Source organism: Protobothrops mucrosquamatus, unplaced genomic scaffold (assembly GCF_001527695.2).
Source record: "Protobothrops mucrosquamatus isolate PMUCROS unplaced genomic scaffold, P.Mucros_1.0 scaffold_176, whole genome shotgun sequence".
NCBI lineage: Eukaryota > Metazoa > Chordata > Lepidosauria > Squamata > Viperidae > Protobothrops > Protobothrops mucrosquamatus.
Window position 1 is genome coordinate 314,437 of NW_015386252.1, and position 22,452 is coordinate 336,888.

The 22,452-nt window shown below is 35.6% G+C and overlaps 1 protein-coding gene across 1 annotated transcript in view; it reads right to left on the reverse strand.

The window, feature by feature from the left end:
- Nucleotides 1-1,669: 1,669 nt before the first annotated feature.
- Nucleotides 1,670-22,452, reverse strand: part of GPATCH2 (G-patch domain containing 2) — a 94,726-nt gene continuing 73,943 nt past the window's right edge. Inside the window, exons 9-10 of the mRNA XM_015822507.1 lie at nt 19,278-19,360; nt 1,670-3,381 (exon numbers count right to left, since the gene is read on the reverse strand). Coding sequence (XP_015677993.1) covers nt 3,212-3,381; nt 19,278-19,360 — 253 coding nt within the window. The 3' untranslated portion in view covers nt 1,670-3,211. The remainder of the gene's footprint in view (nt 3,382-19,277; nt 19,361-22,452) is intronic.

Consider the following 22,452-nt stretch of genomic DNA (forward strand, 5'->3'; position numbering starts at 1 on the left):
AGTTATGCTCACCATAAATAATAGGCCTTAAAGGCCTGCTACCTTGGGGGTGGCTGACCAGATAGAGAAGATCCCACCCTGAGACCCACCCATTGTCTTGGTTTTTAGCTTTTCCATTTAATTCCTCCTAATTTTAATTGTCTTGTAGTACTTTACTTATCATATCGTAAGCTGCCCAGAGTCATCATACCATTGAGATAGGCCTTATAACAAAGTCATGACTACCTGATCATTAGTTGCAGTATCTATGTGGTGTTGGGGTGTGTGTGAAAATATGACCTTTACATTGACTTGAAGATCATCTAAAATGCTTATATATCTGGGTACATTGTGAAGCCCAACGAGAGTCTTGAAAGAAAATGTCTTGGTTATGCAATAATATTTAACTCTAGGGACAAAATAGTTCAAGAATCAATTTTCAAAGGTGCAATTGTAAACCAAGCCTTTGCATTTGCCTTCCAAATAATGGGAAGAGATGACTTAATGATGTAGCAAAGTGTCTTGGATTTAGGGAGTGATATATAAGCAAAGGCTTGATCTTGTAATCCCTGGATGCGTCACCCCAATTAAAAGCGTTAGTTTACCTTTCAATACATTACTGACCTTTAGTGTACTTTTTTCCTCTTTCGAAATGTAGATCAGGTGTTTTTTCCCCACAAATAAGCCAATCTCATCTATATTAAATATACTGCTCAAAAAAATAAAGGGAACATTTTACCATGGAACTGAAGGGGTTTGCGTTCCCTTTATTTTTGTGAGCAGTATATTTTGCCTGACAAATAGCCTCCCTCCTCATAAATTTATTTCAACATTTCAGGACATCAAATGCAGCATTTATATCGACACTTGCTACTTCACCTTGTATTTTAATATTCTGTAAATCTGCCCTCATTTTGGAACAATTGAACCAATACCTACTTGTAACCAATTCCTTGTTACAATTACCTTCACTTGGTGCATGTGCAGCTTTTAAATCATTAAACTTTTCTTGCAATAAAGGCTAATAGGCATATTACTTTGATTTTAACATCTAACCATATTATCAATAGCCTTTCCATTTCAATGATTAAATAACTGTGTTGTTTAGTAATAATTGTAGTTTCTATGAGGGCAGGGTCTTTCACATCCTCCGTTATTCTCACATTATCTTTCAAAATCGTTTTGATCATTCATGGATTGTAGCCTAATGCTTTTCTAGTGACTGGTGATGTTTTACCCCTTTCTGTTCACTTTATTATTGACACTTTATTTTCAATCATGATTGTTTGCCTTTTTCTTTGATGCATCATAAGCACTTTCAGCAGACTTACACTTTGGAAGCATGGTTACAAGGGTAAAGAAAGAGAAAAATTAAAACCAAATAAAAAGTTATACACTCAACCCAGTGCTAATGACAAAGTGATCTGATCTGAAGTTCTCCTTCCTCAGGATAACAAATTGCTGAAGCCGCAGAGTTTTCAAGAGCATCACAAAGTAGCATGGGTTCGTTATTATCAATCACTGCATTTAACTTAATTTTTTAATATAATAGGCTTTATGGCAGTTCATTCATAAGTACAAGTTCCCTGTAAGTTAGATGTTCTTAACCCGGGAACTGCCTTATGATCATATTCTGGTAGGAGTATTTTAATGAATTCAAAGGGCAATTAGTTTGGGGAGCAGATATGCCATTCTAGCATAATAATTAGAACACATCATTAATGCATTGATGGAAGTCCTCTTTAATGAATTTGAGATGTCAGCACAATGACAAGTCCAAAGATTAAGTATAATATTGTTAATCTTATCAAAAGGCTGTCTGTTTTACTATTCCCTTTGCCATTTTTAAAAAAAATTGTGCCCGGGAAGCCTTCCTTCTCACTAGCAGGCACCATTTGTCAATTACAGAAATATTCCCCAAACTACCATGGATGGAATCTAGTTAACATGGTCCCATTTTAAATCCATCCCCTCAAGTTAGACAGTCACAGTGATATGGTAAAAGGTGACAGTAGGTTTAAATTTTTATTTTAAAAAGAATACAAGCTAAGACACCAGAAAGGAAAGTTAAAAAAAAAAGGTTAATATTGAACTTGGAGGGCGTGTAAATAAAAAAAGAGAATTGAGTTACCTGCTGCAAATGTTGGAAGACAAATTCATCATTTGTCATTTTGCATTTCTCGTGCAAAATTGCACATTTTGAAGCAAGATGCAATGTACGCTGATCTAGAGAGATTGCATATAACAATACTGAACCATTTAGAAGACCCAATGAATCAAGGCTATATAGAGTCATATGGCAATATTTTAAAAACAAGGGTGCATCACCTGAGGCTCCAGGGCTAAATGTGACCCCCAAAATTTGATGTAGCACCTGTTGCAATCACAATTATCGTGCCCAAAGATGAGAAATATAAAAGATCATATTACTTGTATGTAATTAATTTAATTATATACACACAATTTAATTTAGGCTTTGCCCCTAATGTTTTGGACTACGGATTGGGGGCATCTGTGGAGAGACAGATATATATAGCACAAAAATAGTCCATGCCACAGAGCAATTGAAACCCCTTACCCTGTTAACATTCATTACATTTATCACACCCATGTAAAAAATGACACTGTTAACCCCATCTAACCCCATATGCTGTGTTTAGCTCAAAGCATTTTGCGCATCTCAATTCAAAAGGTAAACTCTGATTTCTTTTCCTATTCTATTTTTGCCTCTTACTACAAAAAATTTTTTGTAGCCAGGCTTTCTTTTGTACTACCCACTACAATTGTTTGGAATGAATGTGAGAAACACAGCAAAATACTTCCCAGACAAGACGCCTTAGTAACTAAGCAGCTTTCCAGAGTAAAAGACCTATGTTAAACCAGCAAGGGATAATGGGTTTATGTACGGTGTTGGCAAGGCTTTTAAAAAATGGGAGGAGAATTTAACCATTTCTTTGAATCTTTGACAACATAACTAATTAATACCACAGAAAATTTTAAAAAAAAGGTACAATTTAAAAGATGATCATTATTACACACTCAGGATTCAAAGATTAGGACTGCCCTAAAGACTGGCCCCACACAGCTTTAACAGAAAACAATGAAGCATCTCTATGAAAAAATTACAGTAAGAATCACTGGATGTCTTGGCAACAAATTAGAATGTTTTCAGATATTCAAAGTTCAAGTTAGTTTTGTTGATGTCTGAACCAGCAACTGGAATCTCTTTCTGTCAGCTGAATCCAAGTCCAAGTCCCTTTGGCCTCTGAATTGCCCGGATTGGTTCGGCTATCCCTTTGCCATCTGGCCCAAGGCCTGTGCCAGGTGTCCAGCCCATGCTTTGGAGCATCCGATTCCCAATGTTGCTGTCTGAGATTGGCTGAGCGTTTTCACCAACAAACCCTGAGACAAAAAGGAATATTCAACACTAATTAGTACAATCACATGAATACAATAATCTCCCAATAAGCTCTAAACTTTCTTTTTCTCTTAATTTTTCTAATAGGTTGCTGAACAAGATGTCTTTGTACATATTGACTTCCAGGTTGACTTCCAAATGCTAATTTGAAAATGGTATAGGCTGATTTCCTTCCTTATTTCAAAGAAAATGCTTTATATGAATGTGACAATGTCATTGTATGGTATGATTTTGTTAAACACTCCTTATAGCCAAACGCTTGAAAGATTTATATAAATTTCAGAAACTAAACTTCTACTAATAGAAGTAGAAATACAGATAGTATTTTTCATGGTGGCCCTCTATCACACACATTTAAATTAATATGTTAAATCTATATAGCATTTCAGTTCTGAAAAGGTGCTTTGAAGTGTATAAAGCAGAAATGTTGCATATGTTTGCAATCTTCTCATGGCTGCAGTTTTTCTTGGGATTATGTGGTTACTTTACAGCGTTGCAGACAGATGCTATGCTTGTGCAGGATTTTACAGATTCAGTTCCTTTGCATATCCAGGAAGAGTTAAAGTAGGCTATGTCTGAATCTCTTCACAGTTGGATGGCTCAAATATCAGACTCAGAGTCATGCATTCTCCTTTTATAACGATATAGAACTAAACCATATCTATAGTTATAAGCTCGCAATCACTTCACACCAAATTAGAAGCAGATGGAAAATCAGGATCTCACTTTTAATCTGCTAATTAGCATCACCTATTCTTAGCACAAACGACCAGTGCAAGATGTAACAGGATCTCCTTGCCAAATCATGTTCTGGGGATGGGAAGTTGTTCTCTCATTTTGCTTTCGGTTTTAGAGACAACAACTGCCAGCACCCAAATGTTGTGACAACATCAGAAGGAAATTTGCAAAATGCAGAATGGCAGCATGGCTGCTAATAGCATTACTGCCCTACAGAGATACAACTTAAAATGGAAGAACAAAATTCTCAGGTGAAATTTGAGAAGAAAAATTAATATCCAATGTCCAGCTCAAGATCCTAACCTTCAAAGTGTGGCTTGGTAACTTGGCTGCTTTATACCTGAATCATATCTGTGGACATTTAATTTTGTTAAAGATATATGCTGTGTAAGTACATTTTTATATACTGAAAAAATGATGCTTTAATCAGAAGAGATATAGGAATGTGGCATTTGGGGGAATTCTAATCATGTTGATTAAGATTAAAATAATCTATTCCCATCAGTAAGAAATATAACCTTTCAAACAGCTTGTGAACAAAGCAGTAAACATTTGTGGCAATCACCTAGTTAATGCTGTTTGCTGATAGTTTTCTGTTGATCCATTGGCACATGAGCCTCTCTGTCTTTTTAAAATCTGCTAAATTTGACTGGTATCTAAAACCTGGCCTGGTTAGTCAACTGAGTGGGCAGCAGTTGAAAGGTTATCATGATACATGCATATACACCCATCCACATCACCTTGATATTACAGTGATTTATACTGACAAAACAAAATCTTCCAAACTCACAAAATTACACCATAGTAAATGACACCATCTTCTTATTAAATTAGCCTCAAATTTTTTGATGGCACTTTTTATTATGCAAGTGTTTTGAAAATGTAATATAAAGTTTGTAAAACCAAAAGGCAATAGTATATATGTAATAAATCAGGGGAGCTCCTTAAAAAGAGGCAAAAGGGGGCAAAAAGAAAACAAATTTGCAATTTAATTTTTATTTCAAAATAATGTGATGTCATTAAGGGTAGATTTCTATGAAAATTAAGGCATACAATTTTTCTCAACAGCTGTTGGTACGGGTGCATTCTGGTTAAACAGAGCACTAGCATTCAATGCCATACCTTTTATTTTAGAGGGTTTGGTATGAATTAATTTAATTCCATCTGTATGCTAAAATCAGATCAGAGGTCTAATGCTGCTATAGGCTTCACATCTGTTTAATCATTTTAGGATACAGCAGCTTGTTGAAGTTCAGACTATAACTACGCAGTATTTAAAAATGGGGAGAATATTTTAATAGTTGGAGAATTTCAGTAGGTCTTAAACTGAAAAGAACATCAGAAATATTGACTATAGTTCAATATGCAAAGTATTTTCTAACATTTATAGTTTTTGATATGCTAGTTTTTAAATACTACTTTTAAAAAGACTTTTGAAACCAGCTGGATACAAAACAGGCCTCAATTAGGTAAAAATGTCATTTTCAATATGTGTGAACCTTTAACTCATAGCGCTACAATTGAAAAAAATTCTTCTCTTTCATGTCTGTAATCAAATTTATACTGCTTTATGTTTAACAGAAGATTGATGCTGCCATTCAAAGTATGCTTACCAGGACGAAAGATTCACTCAGGTTAAGTAGGTTGTAAATACTGTACTCCTAGGCCATAGGAATACAATTTACAGGATTATGCTTTTTAGAAAAACACCACACTGAATACATTTAAAAGATTCAGAATGGGGAGAAAATGCCATTTTCATGGGATATGATGTTTGATTTAGATGTTTGCATTTTTAGAAAAAAACAATTGTTACTTTCATGTACTATATGCATATATTTCATGGTTAGACATTTTTATATACATTTGGAAAGAAATATGTTTTGCTTTTAAATAATTCAAGTGTATGTCACAGCAATTGCAATACCAGATCTATACAAATACCCTTCTATATGTTAAAAAAAAAATCCAGAGTACAGATTTGATGTCCTGTTCCCAGTTCCCTAGAAGTACTTTTTAATTATTCAGTGTAACTGACTGTCTGATTGTCTAATAGGACAATTCTATGCCCATCATGGTCAGTTTCTTGAACTTAGGAAAAACTGCTGTGATAAAATAGGAGCTACACACTTTTAGGACTGAAGCTTTATAAGCAACTAGACAACCCACACCCCATTGAGTCATGGTTTCAGAGACATTTCCTTAGCTGAGCAGATAAACAGAATGACCTTGGGTGGGCAAAACAGCAGCAGAAATAAGAGCAACTTTCGGCTTCCTACCAACTTCTCCATTGAGTTTCTTTGTGGGAAGATAACAGGGAAGCCTTTTCTTTCCTTTCCTTCTCTCCCTCCCTCCTTCCTTTCTTCCATCCTCCTTCCTTTACTTCTTCCAATTTGTGCTGGCTTGTCCATTTACTTTGTTTCTAGGAAGCTTGTAGGGAGAAAGTCAGTGGGGAAACCAGGAGGAATTTGCAAGTCCAAGGTTAGCAGGCAGGTAAGTGGCTGCTGCTATGTGGGGGAGGGAGCAAGTTGTAGACTCAGGAATGGTATGTGAGGTTCATGAAAGGTATTGCATGGGTTGCAAGGGGTGTGTGAGTATGCACCAGAGATGCTGTGCAGATGGGTGGCATAGGTCTGGAAAAGTTCCAGTATGTGTGAGGTGCTGTGTTGGTCAGGCGCTACAGTGGGGGTTCAAGTAAAGAAGAGTAAGTGGGAGTCATGGGGTTATATAATACAGTGGCCCCAACCTTTTGGAAACCATGGACCAGATCTGTGGAGAGAGGTTCTTCCGCGGACTGGAGGAGGTGTGGTTTTGTGTGCTGTCTGCATCTGGTGGATGGGACTTTACTTATTTGCACAGCCTGGTTTCTGGCATACTGCAGACTTGTGCTGGTCCATGGTCCAGGGGTTGGGGACCCCTGGTGTAAGAGATCCTTCATGGGTCAAGTAGGGTATGCGGGGAGAGGTGCAGGACAAGAACAATGCAAGGGGGTCAGAGTGATGTGTAAGAGCTGCTGTGCTGGTTGGGGAGGACATGGGTTGGGAAGGGTATGGTGGGTGCCAAAGAGATATCGTATGGGTCAAGGAAGGCACGCAGGTGCATGTCGGGAAGGGTATATGGGTGTGTGCAAGAAATACTGTATGGGTTGGGGAAGGCATGAAGGGAGAGCAACATGGGTTGTGGAAGTTGTGCAGAGGTAGCACAGGTTCGGGAAATATGCAGTGGGTGGCTTAGGCCAGGAAGGATACACAGCTATTCCTTCTTCCTCTTTCCTTCTTTTCTTTCCCTTCCTTCCCAGCAGGCAGGTGAGTGATGCTGCTGGGTGAAGGACTAGGGATTGTGAGACTGGCTGGAAAACTGCCACAGAACATTGAAAATGAAGATCACATGACCGTAGCAGCAGTACAGCAGCAGCCAGCAGTCCTGAAGCAACCACAACCTTCCAAATTTCAGTCCTTTGGTGCTACTTTTGGGACATATTCTGTAAGTTAGCCCATTTGAGATACCTTGGTTCAGAATAGTTGCCCTAAGATGAACTGTTTTACCCAGTTAAAGATCATGAAAGTTGTAATAGTAAATGGATTCTCTTTCTTTTTTCTGTACCCATGTACCTATATATATTCAGAAGTATAATGGATTTCCATCACTCTGTATAGTATAGTCAAATCATTTTCATATGGTATTGTCTGATCTTATATATTTAAACCGTCTAATAATAAATGCATGTAAAAGATGATAAATTAAACATTTTACCATAGCAGAATTCTATTCTATACTCGATCAATGTTAGCTCCGATTGCCTCCCTTTATAACTTTAATATACTTAAATTTAATTAAGTTTGCACACTCATTATTTTCTTTTCCAGCACTCCTAAATCCTAAATACTTTAAGTCTTCTCGTAGATAGGATTCCCCCCCCCCCCATTGGCCAATCTATATGATCTGACAACTCTAACCTTATCCTGGGTCTCACTTATGCCTATCATAGCTGAATAAGTCTTTCTGTCTTAAATTCCCAAGGAGCTCTGGGGATGGTAATTCACTTGAGTAATTGGCTCAAGAGATGAAAATCTTGTAACTGCTTCTCTTAGCTACTAATCTATCCAGCTGACTGCAAGCCTAATTGGCAGCTTGTTTAGTAATTTGGCTTCTAAAGTGTTGTATTGATGTTGCATAAACAACCAATGGGAAACAGGGAGATACATGCTGCTTCACTTATAACCTAGTATACCCTTTCCTCTATTCTCTGCAGACATTTAAGATTCAGAGTATTACAATTGGTTTTCTAATTGTGATTGTCAAAGCAACTCGCAAAATACAAATGTTTAAAATGCTAGGTTTTGATTTTGATACAGGGAAGCTGTGTATCTAGCTGTACTCTCAAAAACATGCATTCTCTGCTATTTTCCCCCAAGGATCCCATACGGAAAGCAGATCAGTTAAAAAAAAAGAGTAATCTTTTACTGAAAGATAGATCTCTTTTAACTATCATGCTACAAGTGAATTTTTGAACCAACTCTTCACTATTAAACAAAACTATTCAAGTCTTCTAGATAACTGGTACAGACTTAAATTCCTTGTCATGGAGCTATGATGATGGGTGATTGGAATTTAATTTCTGAGGTATTTCTGAGGAATTCAGAGCAAGCAGGAACTGGCAGGAACAGATTGTCCCTCACACAGAAGTCCACTTTGTTTCTATCCATATAATTTATTAATCCATTCCCTCAGTAGCAGTGGTGGGATTCAGCCTGTTTGCACTGGTTTGATAGAACCGGTAGCTAAATTTTGGTGCATTCGGAGAACTGGCTGGCTCCCAGAAATCCAGTCTAGGTCTTGCAGGCCTGGAGGAGGCCTCCCAGGCCTAGAACAGCCCACTAGAAGTGTGTGGATGCCACTTCTGGAAGTCCGTTCTAGGCGTGCATCGAATAAGAGAACTGGTTGTTCAGGTATTTGAATTCCATCACTTCTCAGTAGTCTTCTTTTGAGATGGATAGCATGAATTCGTATCAGTTGCTATGAGTACTGAGGAAGCTATCATAATATCTAGTTTCTTAAACAGTGTTTTGTATCAAGATGTTATTTTTGCATGTAGAGTATTTCACTCATGTCCAGATTCCTTTTGGTCCATTATTAAATCTCACCAATACCATATTCTGGGATTTTGAGATAGAAGGCAGAAGCAGATGACCAGCCTTTTCCTCTTCTCCTTATGAACCAAGTACTCAAGTTAAAAAAGTTCTAGGTAATTCTTTGCAAGGTAATAGTCTCATTTACCCATTGAGAAGAAAAGGTATTTTCACATGGTCTACTACCTGCAGGTCTATATTTTAAGATCTCAGAAAATGTACACAATTCAATCTCAGTCAGAAGGGATCCTAATACTATATAACTGAATTAATATGTATACCTAGTCTCCATAATAGAAAGGCCAAATGAGAAAAGGCCTTTGCATACCAGTCAAATGAAAGATGGACACTTGGACTTTCAGTCCTGCGCGGTAGTGACTGATCGCAGGCTTGCGGACCACAGCACCCTCGTGGCTAATTTTTGCCCTGCATGGAGACCCTAATGGGTCCAAGCCGCCCCTGAGAGGCAGCAAAGAAAGAAGGATGCCCCGGCGACTCTGGAATGACGGTAGTCATTCCATTCGTCTTGGGGAAAGCCTTCTAACCCGACAGGAGGAAGGCTGTATTTCACTGATCAGCCCAAGCTACTTGCAACCGAAGTCCAAAAGAAATAACCAGCACAACAGTAAACAGCATGCTTGAAACTGGGTGAGAAATCTAATTTTCCCTTTTCTATTCTACACTTAATTTCCTGGAAAAGATCCCCAAGAAGCAAAATACCTCTGAAAGTGAAGGAGGGGGACTTCTGCCCCACCCTTATACTAACGGAAGTGGCGAATTAAAATTTCCATGGAGGATCAAAATATATCGTAGCAAAATAAATTTATAAACTTGAAAGCTAAAATTTAATTTTGGACAAGTTTAAAATTATTGAATGGTTAAGACTCTCATTTTAAAGACCATTGTTCATACTGAAAACTAAATAGATGCTGACACCTAATGGTGGATGAAGATTATGACAGTTATGATCTCCATAGAGAACTTGCCAAAACCTGGGAAAAGCTAATCTGCGTTTGTGACCTTCAAAGCTTTAATAACAAAGAACAGCTGTGACAAAAAAGACAACAATCTGGACTGCAGACAAAGAGAGAATTATAAACGTTAGAAAAAAAAATCTTTTTTGAACTCTTTGGATTACAAATATCTATTTAACCGGGATTCTAAAGCTATTTGCAGAAAAGAAGGAAAACTTCAACTTTTGGCCATCATGGATCAGAGACATGTAGATAGAACACACCAAGAAAACATAAATACCTCTCAGGAGAAGATATATAGTACACTGCAATTAATTCAAACAATGAGTTCAAATCACAAAGAAATCCAAAATAAATTTGAAAATATAAATCAATCTATTTCTAAGTTAACTCTACAACAAAAAAACTTCCAGGAAACAACAACAAAGAAGGAACAGACAAAACAAATAAGTGGACATCAAATTGAAATAGAGACTCAAAGATGGAACTTAACAAAGCAAGAAAACATGATTTAATCCTAGTGGGGAAAAATTCACAAGAAATGGAAAAAACAACTCATCCCTTAAGACTACAAAAAAAAATCTGATGATAAAAAAATAGATTGGATAAAATGGAATGTAGAGATGTTGAAAACATCAGAGAGAAAGGAAGTGATAAGAGAAGAAGAGAAGAAGAAAAAGATTTTCAAGAAACATGGAAAGGCAAAAGCCTCATAGAAAGACACCTTATTTGATTTACTTCTTATACCTACAGCAACAGTCATGAATATATGGAAAAACTTTTTGATTCAGCAAAACACATTATTCAAGAAAGATACTGGTCAAAGAAAAAAGATTAAAGTGAACATTAAGAAAATAGATGATGGGATCTACCAGAGAGAATATTTAAAAAAGAAACATTTGTTTGAATATGGTTAAAGAAATAGAAAAGATTTTGAATATGTATGTCATTCTAAGAGGGATGAATTCCTTAAATAATACTGTATGCTTTTTTCCCTTTTTATTTTATTTCTTGATATAAGTAATATAATACTGTTGAAATGGCTTAGATGAAGGAAATGTTTTAGATAATTAAATATGTTTGAATTTAAAGATATAATAATAATAATAATAATAATAATAATAATAATAATAATAATAATAATAATAATAATAATAATAAAGTTGGAAGGGACCTTGGAGGTCATCTAGTCCAACCCCCTGCTCAGGCAGGAAACCCTATACCATTATAATGTATAAAAAAGAAAAAATGTTTTAAGTAAGAGTTAAAGGGTTAGATGACTAGACACATTAAACAGAATATTTAAAGATTAAATATATTTTTAATTTTGGTTAAAAAGAATAAGAAATTTTGGGAATGAATATATATTAGCTTAGGAGGAATATATATTTTAAGTAGTATTTTATTTTTTATGTTTCTTTACTCTTGCTCTCTTTTCCTTTTGTTTACTGTTTTTACCTATTCTTTAAGAAATGTAAAAGTGTTGAGATGATTTATATGGAAAAAATGGATTTAAATCTTTAAATGTAATTAACTGTTGAGAAAATCTTAACCAGCAAGAATACTTTGAACTTTATGGGAGAAACAAATTTAAATAAGGACTGTAACAGGATATAAGATAAGGCAACCAGAATGATTAGATAGAAAAGAAATATTATATTGATGTGATCATTATTTCTAGGAATATTGGGAAAAAATCATATATGTAACTGTTTTATTTATCAAAATAATAAGAACTGTATTAATTCAAGGTTTGCAAATAAGACATTTTGGGGAAAAGGGGAAATCAACTAAATGTGCTATGTGGATTATGGACTATAGAAACCAATTGTTAATGGTTTTTCTTTACAAATGTAAACCCAGCAAACACACCATTTACCAACTATTAAGTGTTTATGTTTTAAAAAATCAATAAAATATATGAAAAAAGAAAGAAAGATGGACACTTGAGTTGCCAATAAAATGAGTTACATTATTTTGGTACTACTCATATTCTAGCATGGCTCAGGAATTCTGGAAGTTGAAGTCCACGAGTCATAAAAGAGCCAAGGTTGCCTACCCCTGGTCTAATCAGAACACATTTTTGTTCTTCAACTTTCATGTAATTGAGTAATTTAGAGAGAAAAAATGAAGCATCCATTTTCAGACAAATATTGCTTAATATCTTTGCGTCATTGCTGACCACTACAGCATCTGAATTTTAGCTGGGAAAAAAAAATCTAAAGTCTGTCTGAAACTTTTTCAGACTATTTTGTACTTATAGGATTTTCCCCACAAAAATGTTTGTATTCTAGAATATGTACAAGTATGTGAAGCAGAGGCAAATTAGATAGAAATCTAATAATTCATACCTCAAAGCAAGCAGCTACTTTGAAAATTTTAGCATGAGACTTCCAGTGGAAAAATTTGTGAACAAGATGGCTCTGAAAAGCAGAGCTGATAGAAGAGAGAATGAATCAGTAGAATGAAGGGCCAGTGATAATTGTCTTTGACAATTCCTCTCTGGATAAGGAGAGGATTTGAGATAGCTCCAGGCAGTTGTTCCTTGGAAGGAGACTGCAAGATTGTGGTCTCTGGTGGGTTTAGAACTCTGGGATACTTGTTCAAACAATGGTCAGTGCTTCTGAAATGATACTAGATTTGCACATTACTTTTCTTAATCACTTCTGAAAAAATTGCCTATTAACTACTTTTTGGCTATTAGAAACTTTGGATAAATGCTACTGAGTGAATTTCCTTCAGTCCTTAGTGAAAGAAAATTTTAAGTACAAGTTTAAGAACTTAAAACATTTTTGAATAAAGCAAAAAGGTGATTAAAACTGATTTTAGAAAGTTACTAAAGGCCCTGATAAATTTTGATCTAAATGCAGATAACAAATGTATTATGGACTAATTAATGGGGGACTCAATATATCCACTGATATTTGTATTTATTTACCATTTCCCTCTTATCAATAGAAGTGATAATTGTATATATGGCTGTGGGCTCTTCTGATGGGCAGAAGGAAAACTAAGTCCAATATTCAGGGAAAAATCAATTTAGGATATAGGGACAACCAGTCTTTAGGAATGCTATTGATCAGGAAGATATAGACAGATTTCACACAGTTCTTAGTCACATCTGTTATCAATAACAGTACATAACTTCCAGTAAAACCTCTACTTTCACGATACAGTCTCTTACAAGTCTCCTTTGAAGGTTAGTAAGTCACCACAGATGTTTAGAATATATTTCCATTATCAGGCAATTTATTGCTTTTACCTCTAATCCATTCTTTTAGTATGTATTCCTAAATGACTTAGGACCGCCCTAAGAGCATCAAAGCATCTAATTATACTATATATATATATTTAAAAAAACATAGTAATCTGTGGGCAATGTGTGAAGATAATTGCATTTTGTTTCACTGCTTTGTTGCTCAATTTTTAAACAGAAGCTTTATTTAGACTTTATCTTAGTCAAATATTTCCTCTTCCAACAAAAATATAACAGATCTTTCTATTCCAGTTATTGACTGGAATCTTCTAACAGAATTCACCTTATTTTCTTTGTTGCTTTAGTTCACCTTTACAGATGACATTTTTAAACTATAAAATGTTCTTCCCTGATAAAAGTTTCTTGCTTCAATAGTTTTCTTTGCTGTATGATAAAATCTACATCCTTTGTTACTAATGCACACAATGCTACTGGTATGTGACTTTGTCTCAAGGCTGAGAAGAGGCTATAAATTTAGAAATCAATAGCTAACTCTATCAATATTCATTTTACTTTTTCAATACAAAATACAAAGGTGAAAGAGCAGTAAATAAGCTAGAGCGCTGAAATAAATTGGGTGTTCTTGTCACAATTAATAAATGTTTAACCAATAACATTTCTAGCTACAGTAGTCTATAGCCCTGTCATATATCTGAAAGTACACAGTCACACTGATGCCGAACACAAATTCAGAATCTAGAGAAAACCTCATTCCATCAGCTCCATCCTCATTCCGTGTTAGCTCCATCATGCTATCTATCTTCTGAATGTGCATTACTAAGGCCATTCAACATACTGCATACAAAGACAGGGAAAACCATTTGTCATCAATTGACATTTAAGAAAGTACCAACTGAAACCTTGTATTCATAGGCTTGCTAGGTTCATAAGTCCAATAGTAAGAGATGGATCTTACAATTTCACATATTTATGTAATTAATTTGACAAACAAATAAATGAGATAGAATTAAATCAAATTTATCCACCAATATGAAGTATGTCTTCTTCGAGTTATACATATCTAATTTTTTTTTGTTGAAGGAGGCACAATTGATTGGGATTAGGGTTACCATATAATATCCCCATAATAACATTTCAACATATCTAATTTATAATCTTAAACTGCTTAGAGTTGCCTTGGCCAGCACGAGATGGGCAGCAAATAAATTTGATAAAATAACCTATATACCACTAAAACACTTCCGTCTGGCTGTTTATTTGTAACCTTCCATTAGGCAAAACTGGAAAGTATAGGGCAATAATTACTGAATCAAAGTAACTCAAATAGGCTAATTTACAGAATGCCAGAATCCATGACTCCCACGGGAATGAAATTTGGGAAAGTAGTGGCTGCTTCAGTGCCACCATGCCTTTCAACTACATTTAGTAGAAACCCGTAGGTTGCATGGCAAAAGGGAAAATAGGAGAGGTGTATCCCTGCACTCTGTCAACCATCCCATTGCATTAAACAGCAAAAGAAACTCCTGGGACATTTTTTCCCAAGAGTATAACTTTACTGAAAATCTTTTTCTAGTTTCCCTCTGACCCTGCACCCAATGAGCTGGCTCAAGGGTAAGTTCAATGTGCAAGACTCAATGGGCAAGCAACCATTGGCTATTTTAGAACCAAGCCTGAAATCTGAGTTCCCTTAATGGTGTTGGCCAGTGAGAGAAGGACAAGGGAGTCATTTGAAGGCCTGTGGGCAAGGTAGGATTGGCTGGCACCAATAATGGAGGGGGCCCTTGGGGATATAGCAGAAAGAGAAGCAGGGATTACCTCATAGTCAGTGGCTGATCATATTTCTAGAAAATGTGACAACATGACTTAATGCTAATTAAAAATATATACTCTCATCTGTAGGCATTTTCCCTAATAATTGAGGACTTTTTGTAGATAGTGAGTTTATTGAAAAGTGGACTGTGCACTTGCATAAAGTTTGCTTTTATTCTTGCTTGGTATGTTTCAAACATGACATGGACAAATGTTTTGCCTTTATTTCTTTCCTCTCTGCCCTCTACAAGAAGCTCAAATCTGTTAAAGAACCTCTAACGTTCCAAATTACAAATGTGGAACATACAAATTTTACTTCTACCTATTAGCATACATACTATGTTAGGGGCAACAGGAATGGTTACTCTTTCAAGATAATATCTACATTCTTGAAATTCTTTCCCTACTACCAGTTTTTACACAGTTCTACAAAGAACAAATGAGTAGTCGTCAGACAACCTCATTGGATCTTTCTTCTTTCCTCATATAATATAGATGTGTATCATTTCCTCTATCCTCACAACCCTCAGGGGAGCCCAGGTGAAGTCACTGCTTCTTCCTCCTCCTCTGTTGCCACAGAACTGCCTGCCACTTTGCTGGGAAGAGGGGAAAGCAAGGGAGCTGTGAACCATGAGAAAAACTGCACCCCGCTCTCCATTCTGACATGTCGCCAAGGGACATGGGAGGAAAAGGGCCCATTCATCAACTATCAATATCGCGACCAACAGGGATCTTTTGACTTTTCTCTTTCCACATATAATATAGGCTTACAACATTTCCCCTCCCCTCTTAACTCTCAAGAGAGATGCTGTGAAGACTCCTCCTCACCTGACCCACAGAACTGCTTGCCACTTTGCCAGGGGGAGAAGCAGCAATTGGAGCCACCGACCATGAGGAAATCCCTGCTTAGATTGTTTACTTTTGTTTTAATTCTATACGTCACTAGAGTAACATGGAAGTGAGGTCGGTGACATTATTAATTCAATAAATAATTCAATAAATAGACAGTAAACAAATAAATAAATTTTGTTGGCCAGCACCCTCTTAAAGCTTTGTTTCTCCCTGTAATATTCTGAATTGTTTGTCCTCTTCTAGCAGATAAGCAAGAAAGGGTAGTGTTCAGTCAGTTTGGTAAACCTTGGCAATCTTTTTACAGTATTGCATTCTGGATAGATGAACCCAGAATAAAGCATACTTTAAAAAAAAATTCCCTGGACTAGCAAAGGCAATGGAGCCGTTGAGTTTTGTCCTCTTAGTTTTGTCCATCTAAGATCTCTACTTCTATTTGGTTTTTTATATAGGTTTTATTATTTTTTTAAAATTACAATCTTTAGAGCTTAGTAAACAACATGTTGCCTGGGTTCACATATTTAACATTAACTTCTTCAATATAAATCTATTCAGTACTGCACAATCCAGTATTTTTTCCTTGATCTTCCTTTCTTCCCCATATTTTTTCCCTTTTCCCCTCATTAAACAATTACAATTCTTAGTACTACTGATGTATACAAAATTAGATATAGACATCTTCATCATATTTTACTAATATTATAGAAGTAACAATAATATCAATTCATAAGTCAATATCCTGTTTTTCGTGCTTATTAGTTTGATTTTCCATCAGTATTTAAAGTATCTTTGTCAGTTATGATTTTCTCAATATTAATTATATTTATATAGCTAAAAAGGTTTATCTCTTATTTTCAAATTTCCCATACGAAAAGAAGAAAAAAATTCTATTTTAATTCTAAATCATATCTTCGATTATAAAAATCTAGATATATCTAAGGGTCATCCATTCTTTTAATCATATTCAAACAAGTATATTAAAGAGATAGTGCCCCCTCTGATAGATCAAAAACTCTGTTTTTTAAGTCTAACTCTTGCTTTTTCTTTGCCAAGCAGCTCTGCAAGCCAGGGCAATTAAATCGCCCAAGAATTTTCTTTCTATTTTTGTGAAAGCTGGTTGGCATGAGAAAGACAATTTATGTAGAGTATTTTTTGAAGGGAAGTCCACCCATCCACATTCCTTAGACATTTCCCCTGCCCACTCTGTTCCATTTTCTAGAATCTTCTTCCTTGTCATCAGGTGTATTTTGGAGAAAGGAGTAAAGGGTATTTTGTATTTTCATTGTTATAGGTAGGTCTTGCAGTATTTTATTTGTGTATGGCAGTCCATATTTCCCTTCTCCTATCTCCTCCATCTCTAAGTCCATTTCTTTTGCTTCACCCTCTGATTTCTGGTTTATTTGTTTATACTTTGTAGTTGTTGTCTGGGAGCTTTCCAGTTGTAGCTTAAATTTGGAGATTTGGTCCTTTATATCATCTAGGTTATTTTTAGTCTCATTATGGTTTATTTTTATTTCCTCTTTGTGTGCAACACTTGTTTGATGAATTTGCTGTAGCATAGAAACTATTTCCTTCTGAAAGATATTTGTTTTTTCTTGAGGCATCATTCCTAGAAATCCTTTAGTATTACCAGTCTCAGTAAGAGTGGAACAAAATTTCCTCTAGTTTTCTGGTCTTTATATATAGCCTTTATAATCCAGCCCTAATAGCAATATTTTATAGTAATCCTTTGTCTCAAGTATCCTGAAAATTATCAATCAGGCAAGGTTGTAATCCACAATGTTCCAAGTGTTCAAAATATTCAACCTCCCTGCAGCCAGATGTATTCAAAAGTCAAATTTTTCTTTCTCTCCCACTAGCTCTTGAGATTAAAAGACCAAGATCAGTAGGTATCTATAGTCCAAGAAGATCAGGATGATAAATATGCTAAAATATTTTCCTTTATTGCCAGTTGTTCTCCCTTAAGCTGAAATTTCCCAAGCAGCCAAGAAGCTATAGTGCTGTACTCAAATCCACCACTAGATGTCACTCAAAGTCCATTTTCCACTCTTAAAACAAAAGGTTGATTTCTTATATTTCACCTCAATAATTTTTTTCCCAAAGAGAAAATCTTAACAATTTATCTCAGTTCTCAGATTTATCAAAACTGTAGCTTTGTATTACTTTCACTTCAGTATTGTGTATTTCTGTTCCCCATAAAAAATTTAAAACGCCACTTCTGTTCACATCCAGAGGTTTTAAGCTTCTTGGGAGCCTTTCCCAGGAAATTCAGTTGTAAAATACTAAAGAAAGGGTCAATATTCTCACCCAGTCCAAACATGTTGTTTACAGTGTGCTAATTAAAGCTTTTGTTCTTTGCTTGTCAGCAGCTAATGGCCAGCCGCAGAGGTGTGGCCGGTCTTTCTCCTGCCAGTTTAGAGGGCTTTCCTTAGATCGAACAGAGAAACCGCCGTCTCTGTGATCAACAAGGCACCCCTCCTTCTTCATCACCTCTTCGGGGTGACTTTAGGCCTTTTTCAGGGCCCCCAACATGACAAAATCAGGTGTGGAAGGCAGAGCTCTGCCGTCCTACATCCTGTCTCACCGCAACGCAAAATCGGAACTCTAAGATCTCTACTTCTAAATACAGGCAAGAGAAAATAGGCTGTTCTTAATTTTATTTGCTACTATGTATTTAGTTAACATTAGTTATAAGGAGAATAGCTAGCACAGAATTGTGATGGAAAGAGGAAAAAGTTTAATCTCCCCTTATTTCTATGGTCCTAATCAGAATTAACACGTCCAATGAAGAACACATTTTCTACATGAAGAAATCATTGAAAAGAATAGATCAGGATCAATAACTGAGCTACTTATATTGTTTTCCCCAGCTTTAGATCTTTTTTTACACTTAATCTGCAATCACATGCACATTACTCAGAACTGAACCCCACTAAGGTCAATGGAATTAATTTCCTAGTAATTACTAATTCCCTCTAGGGTTTAAAGGATCTGCAGCCTCAAAACCCTTTGGCCAGCTCTTAAAAATGCTTTAAAATGTTCAAGTGTGTGTGTGTATGTGTGCTCGCGTGCGTGTATATATATATATATATGCTATATGTGTATATGTGTGTATATTGTATGTATGTATGAATAACATATTTAATTATGCTGAATCTGCTTACCAGCAGGTCCTGGCAATGGTGCTGCTTTTCTTCTTCGTTTGATATCACCCATACATAAGGATCCTAAATGGACGCTTGTCTGTCTGCAATGAAATCAGAGATATGTACGCAAAATGGTAAGCAAGCAGTTACATTGGGAAGTTGATGTAATAAAATTCATGATAGAGTTAAAACAATCTCACTAAGAATGGAAATCTACAGTTCCTCTAAAACTGAAATCTAATCAAGTTTTTTGATAAACAGGAAGCAGGAATGATATACTATAAATACAGTAACTGTAGAAATAATGTATATTAATACTTTAAACTGCTCAATTTGGCAGCCTTTCTGACTAAACAGAGGAAAAAAGTAAACAATAGTCTTTCATAAGTTGTAAACTTGTGGCATCTTTTAAAAAATTGACTTGAGTTTTAAAACAAAATGGAAAAGAAATGTATTTTACTTCATTTTCAAGTTGTTTATCATAACTTAGATAAATTTATTGAATCTACAAGGGAACCATTCAAAAGAACAGTGGTGGGAGATTCAAGGTAACATCATGGAAATTGCGGGAAAGTATATGTCACGACCAAAAACCAAAGAGAAGAAATAAGTGGCTATCTGATGACACCATCAAAATAGCTGATCATTGTTCAGGCAGCCAAAGCCAAAGGTAAGTCAAAAATCTGAATGCAATTTTCCAGTGTGAAGTCAGGAAAGACAAAATAGGCAGTGGGAGAAACAGTGCCAACATCTGGAAGAAGTTAACAAGAAGGGACATACTATGGTCATGTTTGCTGTAGTTAAAATGATGCGATCCAGCTTTTCAGTCTGGCAAGGAAACATTAAAGACAGGAATGCAACAGGAATGTACTACTGGTAAGTGACTGGCAGAAGTTCAAGAACAGGTGGAAAGAGTATATGGACAGACTCTATAGCAGTTTGACATACCATCAAGATGACAATGATAACAGCCTAATTATTAAAGAACCAAACATCTTGAAAGAAGAAGTATAATGGGCCATGGCAAAATTGTAGAACTGGAAAGCCCAAGGTATTGACGGAATATCTGCAGAATTACTAGGACCAGTGCCAGTTAACATCATCACTGCCCTGTGTCAAGAGATATGGTCTATATGTCAATGGCCTCACGAATAGAAAAGATCCATTTTTATCCCATTAGTAAAGAAAGGCAATGCTAGAGACTGCTCCAACTATTGCATGATTGCATTAATTTCTCATGCAAGCAAGATTATGTTAAAGAGGCTGCAGAACATTATTGATCAAGAATTACCTGATGTACGAGCTGGCTTTACAAAAGGGTGCGACACCTGAGATCACATTGCCAATATTAAATGAATTATGGAAAAAGCACGTGAATATCAAAAGGGTATCTATATGTGTTTTATCGATTACAGAAAAGCTTTTGATTATGTAGACCACAATAAACTTTGTGTGATTTTGATGTCCAAACCCACCTAATCAGACTTATCAGATAGTGATCTGATCAGGAGACAACAGTACATCAATCAGGAGACAACAGTAAGAACACTCTATGGTGATACAAATAGGTTCAGGATTAGTAAGGGAATTAGACAGGAATGTATTTTATTACCATTTTTGTTCCATCTGTATGTTGAAGTGATCATGCAGAAATTAGACCTAGAACTGCCTGATTTGGAAGTGAAGATTGAAGGCAGAACCATAAATAATTTTAGATATGCAGGTGATACAACATGGTTTGCTAAAAATAAGGATGACCTGGAATGAACTGGAAAACCAAGGATGAAAGTGAAAAAGTAGGATTGAGTCTTAAATTCAGGAAAACAAAGATAATGTCAACAGCTGTAGATGGACATAAAATGTTTAAAATAAACAAGAAGGAAATTGAAGTAGTTTGAGAATTTATCTTCCTTGGATCAACATTTGTTCAAGATGGCAGTTTTACACCTCAAATCAAACACAGGATAATGTTAGGCCACACTCAATGATTAATATGAATAATATTTAGAAAAGCAGAGATATTGATATAAATAAAAAAGCAGGTTATTAATAATATAAATAAAAAAGCAGGTTATTATTAACAGAATAACAGAGTTGCAAAGGACAGGAAACCAGTCTCTTCTTAAAAACTCCCTGTGTTGGATCATTCACAACTTCTGGAGGCAAATTATTCCACTGATTAATTGTTCCAACTTTCAGGAAATTTCACCTTAGTTCTAGGATGTTTCTCTCCTTGATTAGTTTCCATCCATTGCTTCTTGTCCTACCTTCAGGTAATGATGTATGGGTGTGAAAGTTGAACACTAATAATGGCTGATCGAAAAAGAATCAATGCCTTTGAACTGTGGTGCTAATGTAAATTATTGCATATACCATGGACATCCAAAATAACCAACTGGGAGGTGTTGAATTGTATAAAACCAGAAACTTCACTTGAAGCCAAAATGACAAGACTAAATCTGATTTACTTTGGCCATGTCTTGCATGCAAATTCATTGGAGAAGTCAATAATGCTAGGAATGATTAGTGGATGAAGAAGAAGGGGCAAACAAAGAACTTATTGGCTTGATACCATCAAAGCTGATACAAAGAAGCTGTGCTTGAAGTGTAGCATGGAGAGAGCACTTGCCTATAAAATCACCAAGAGTCAGAAATATCTGATGTCAATGTTCTAACCAGTTAGATTTCATATAATGTTAAATTTATCTCTTAAAAGAATGGAAAGATTACAAGCAGATAATTTAATATAACTTAAGCTTTCCTTCTTTGCTGAAACCAGCTCCTAAAATTATTTAGCATCAAAAGCAGTGGACTTCTAAATATAGGACTGATATAATGAAAAGAGTATGAAAAGGCATGAGAAAGAGGGAAACCAGAATTCAAATAGGATGAAAGATAAAAATTAATAAAGTCAGCCAATTGAACCTGAAGACCTTAGTAGCAAGAATAATAGCTAGCTCTGCTTAAGTAATTCTTTTCAAATTGATTATCTGTTACACTGCATTGAGATATCTGGATTATTGATTAGTTAGATTATGGAATTTAGATCCCCCTCTCTGTTTCTCACTTGGCACATACAATGAAGTTGTACCAAACAATACTAAGTAAGGACTACTTTGTTATAGTTGTCACCCTTTGTGCAAAACATCGCAGTTGCTTTTTAATTTAAAATCAATGTATGTGTGAAAGGCAG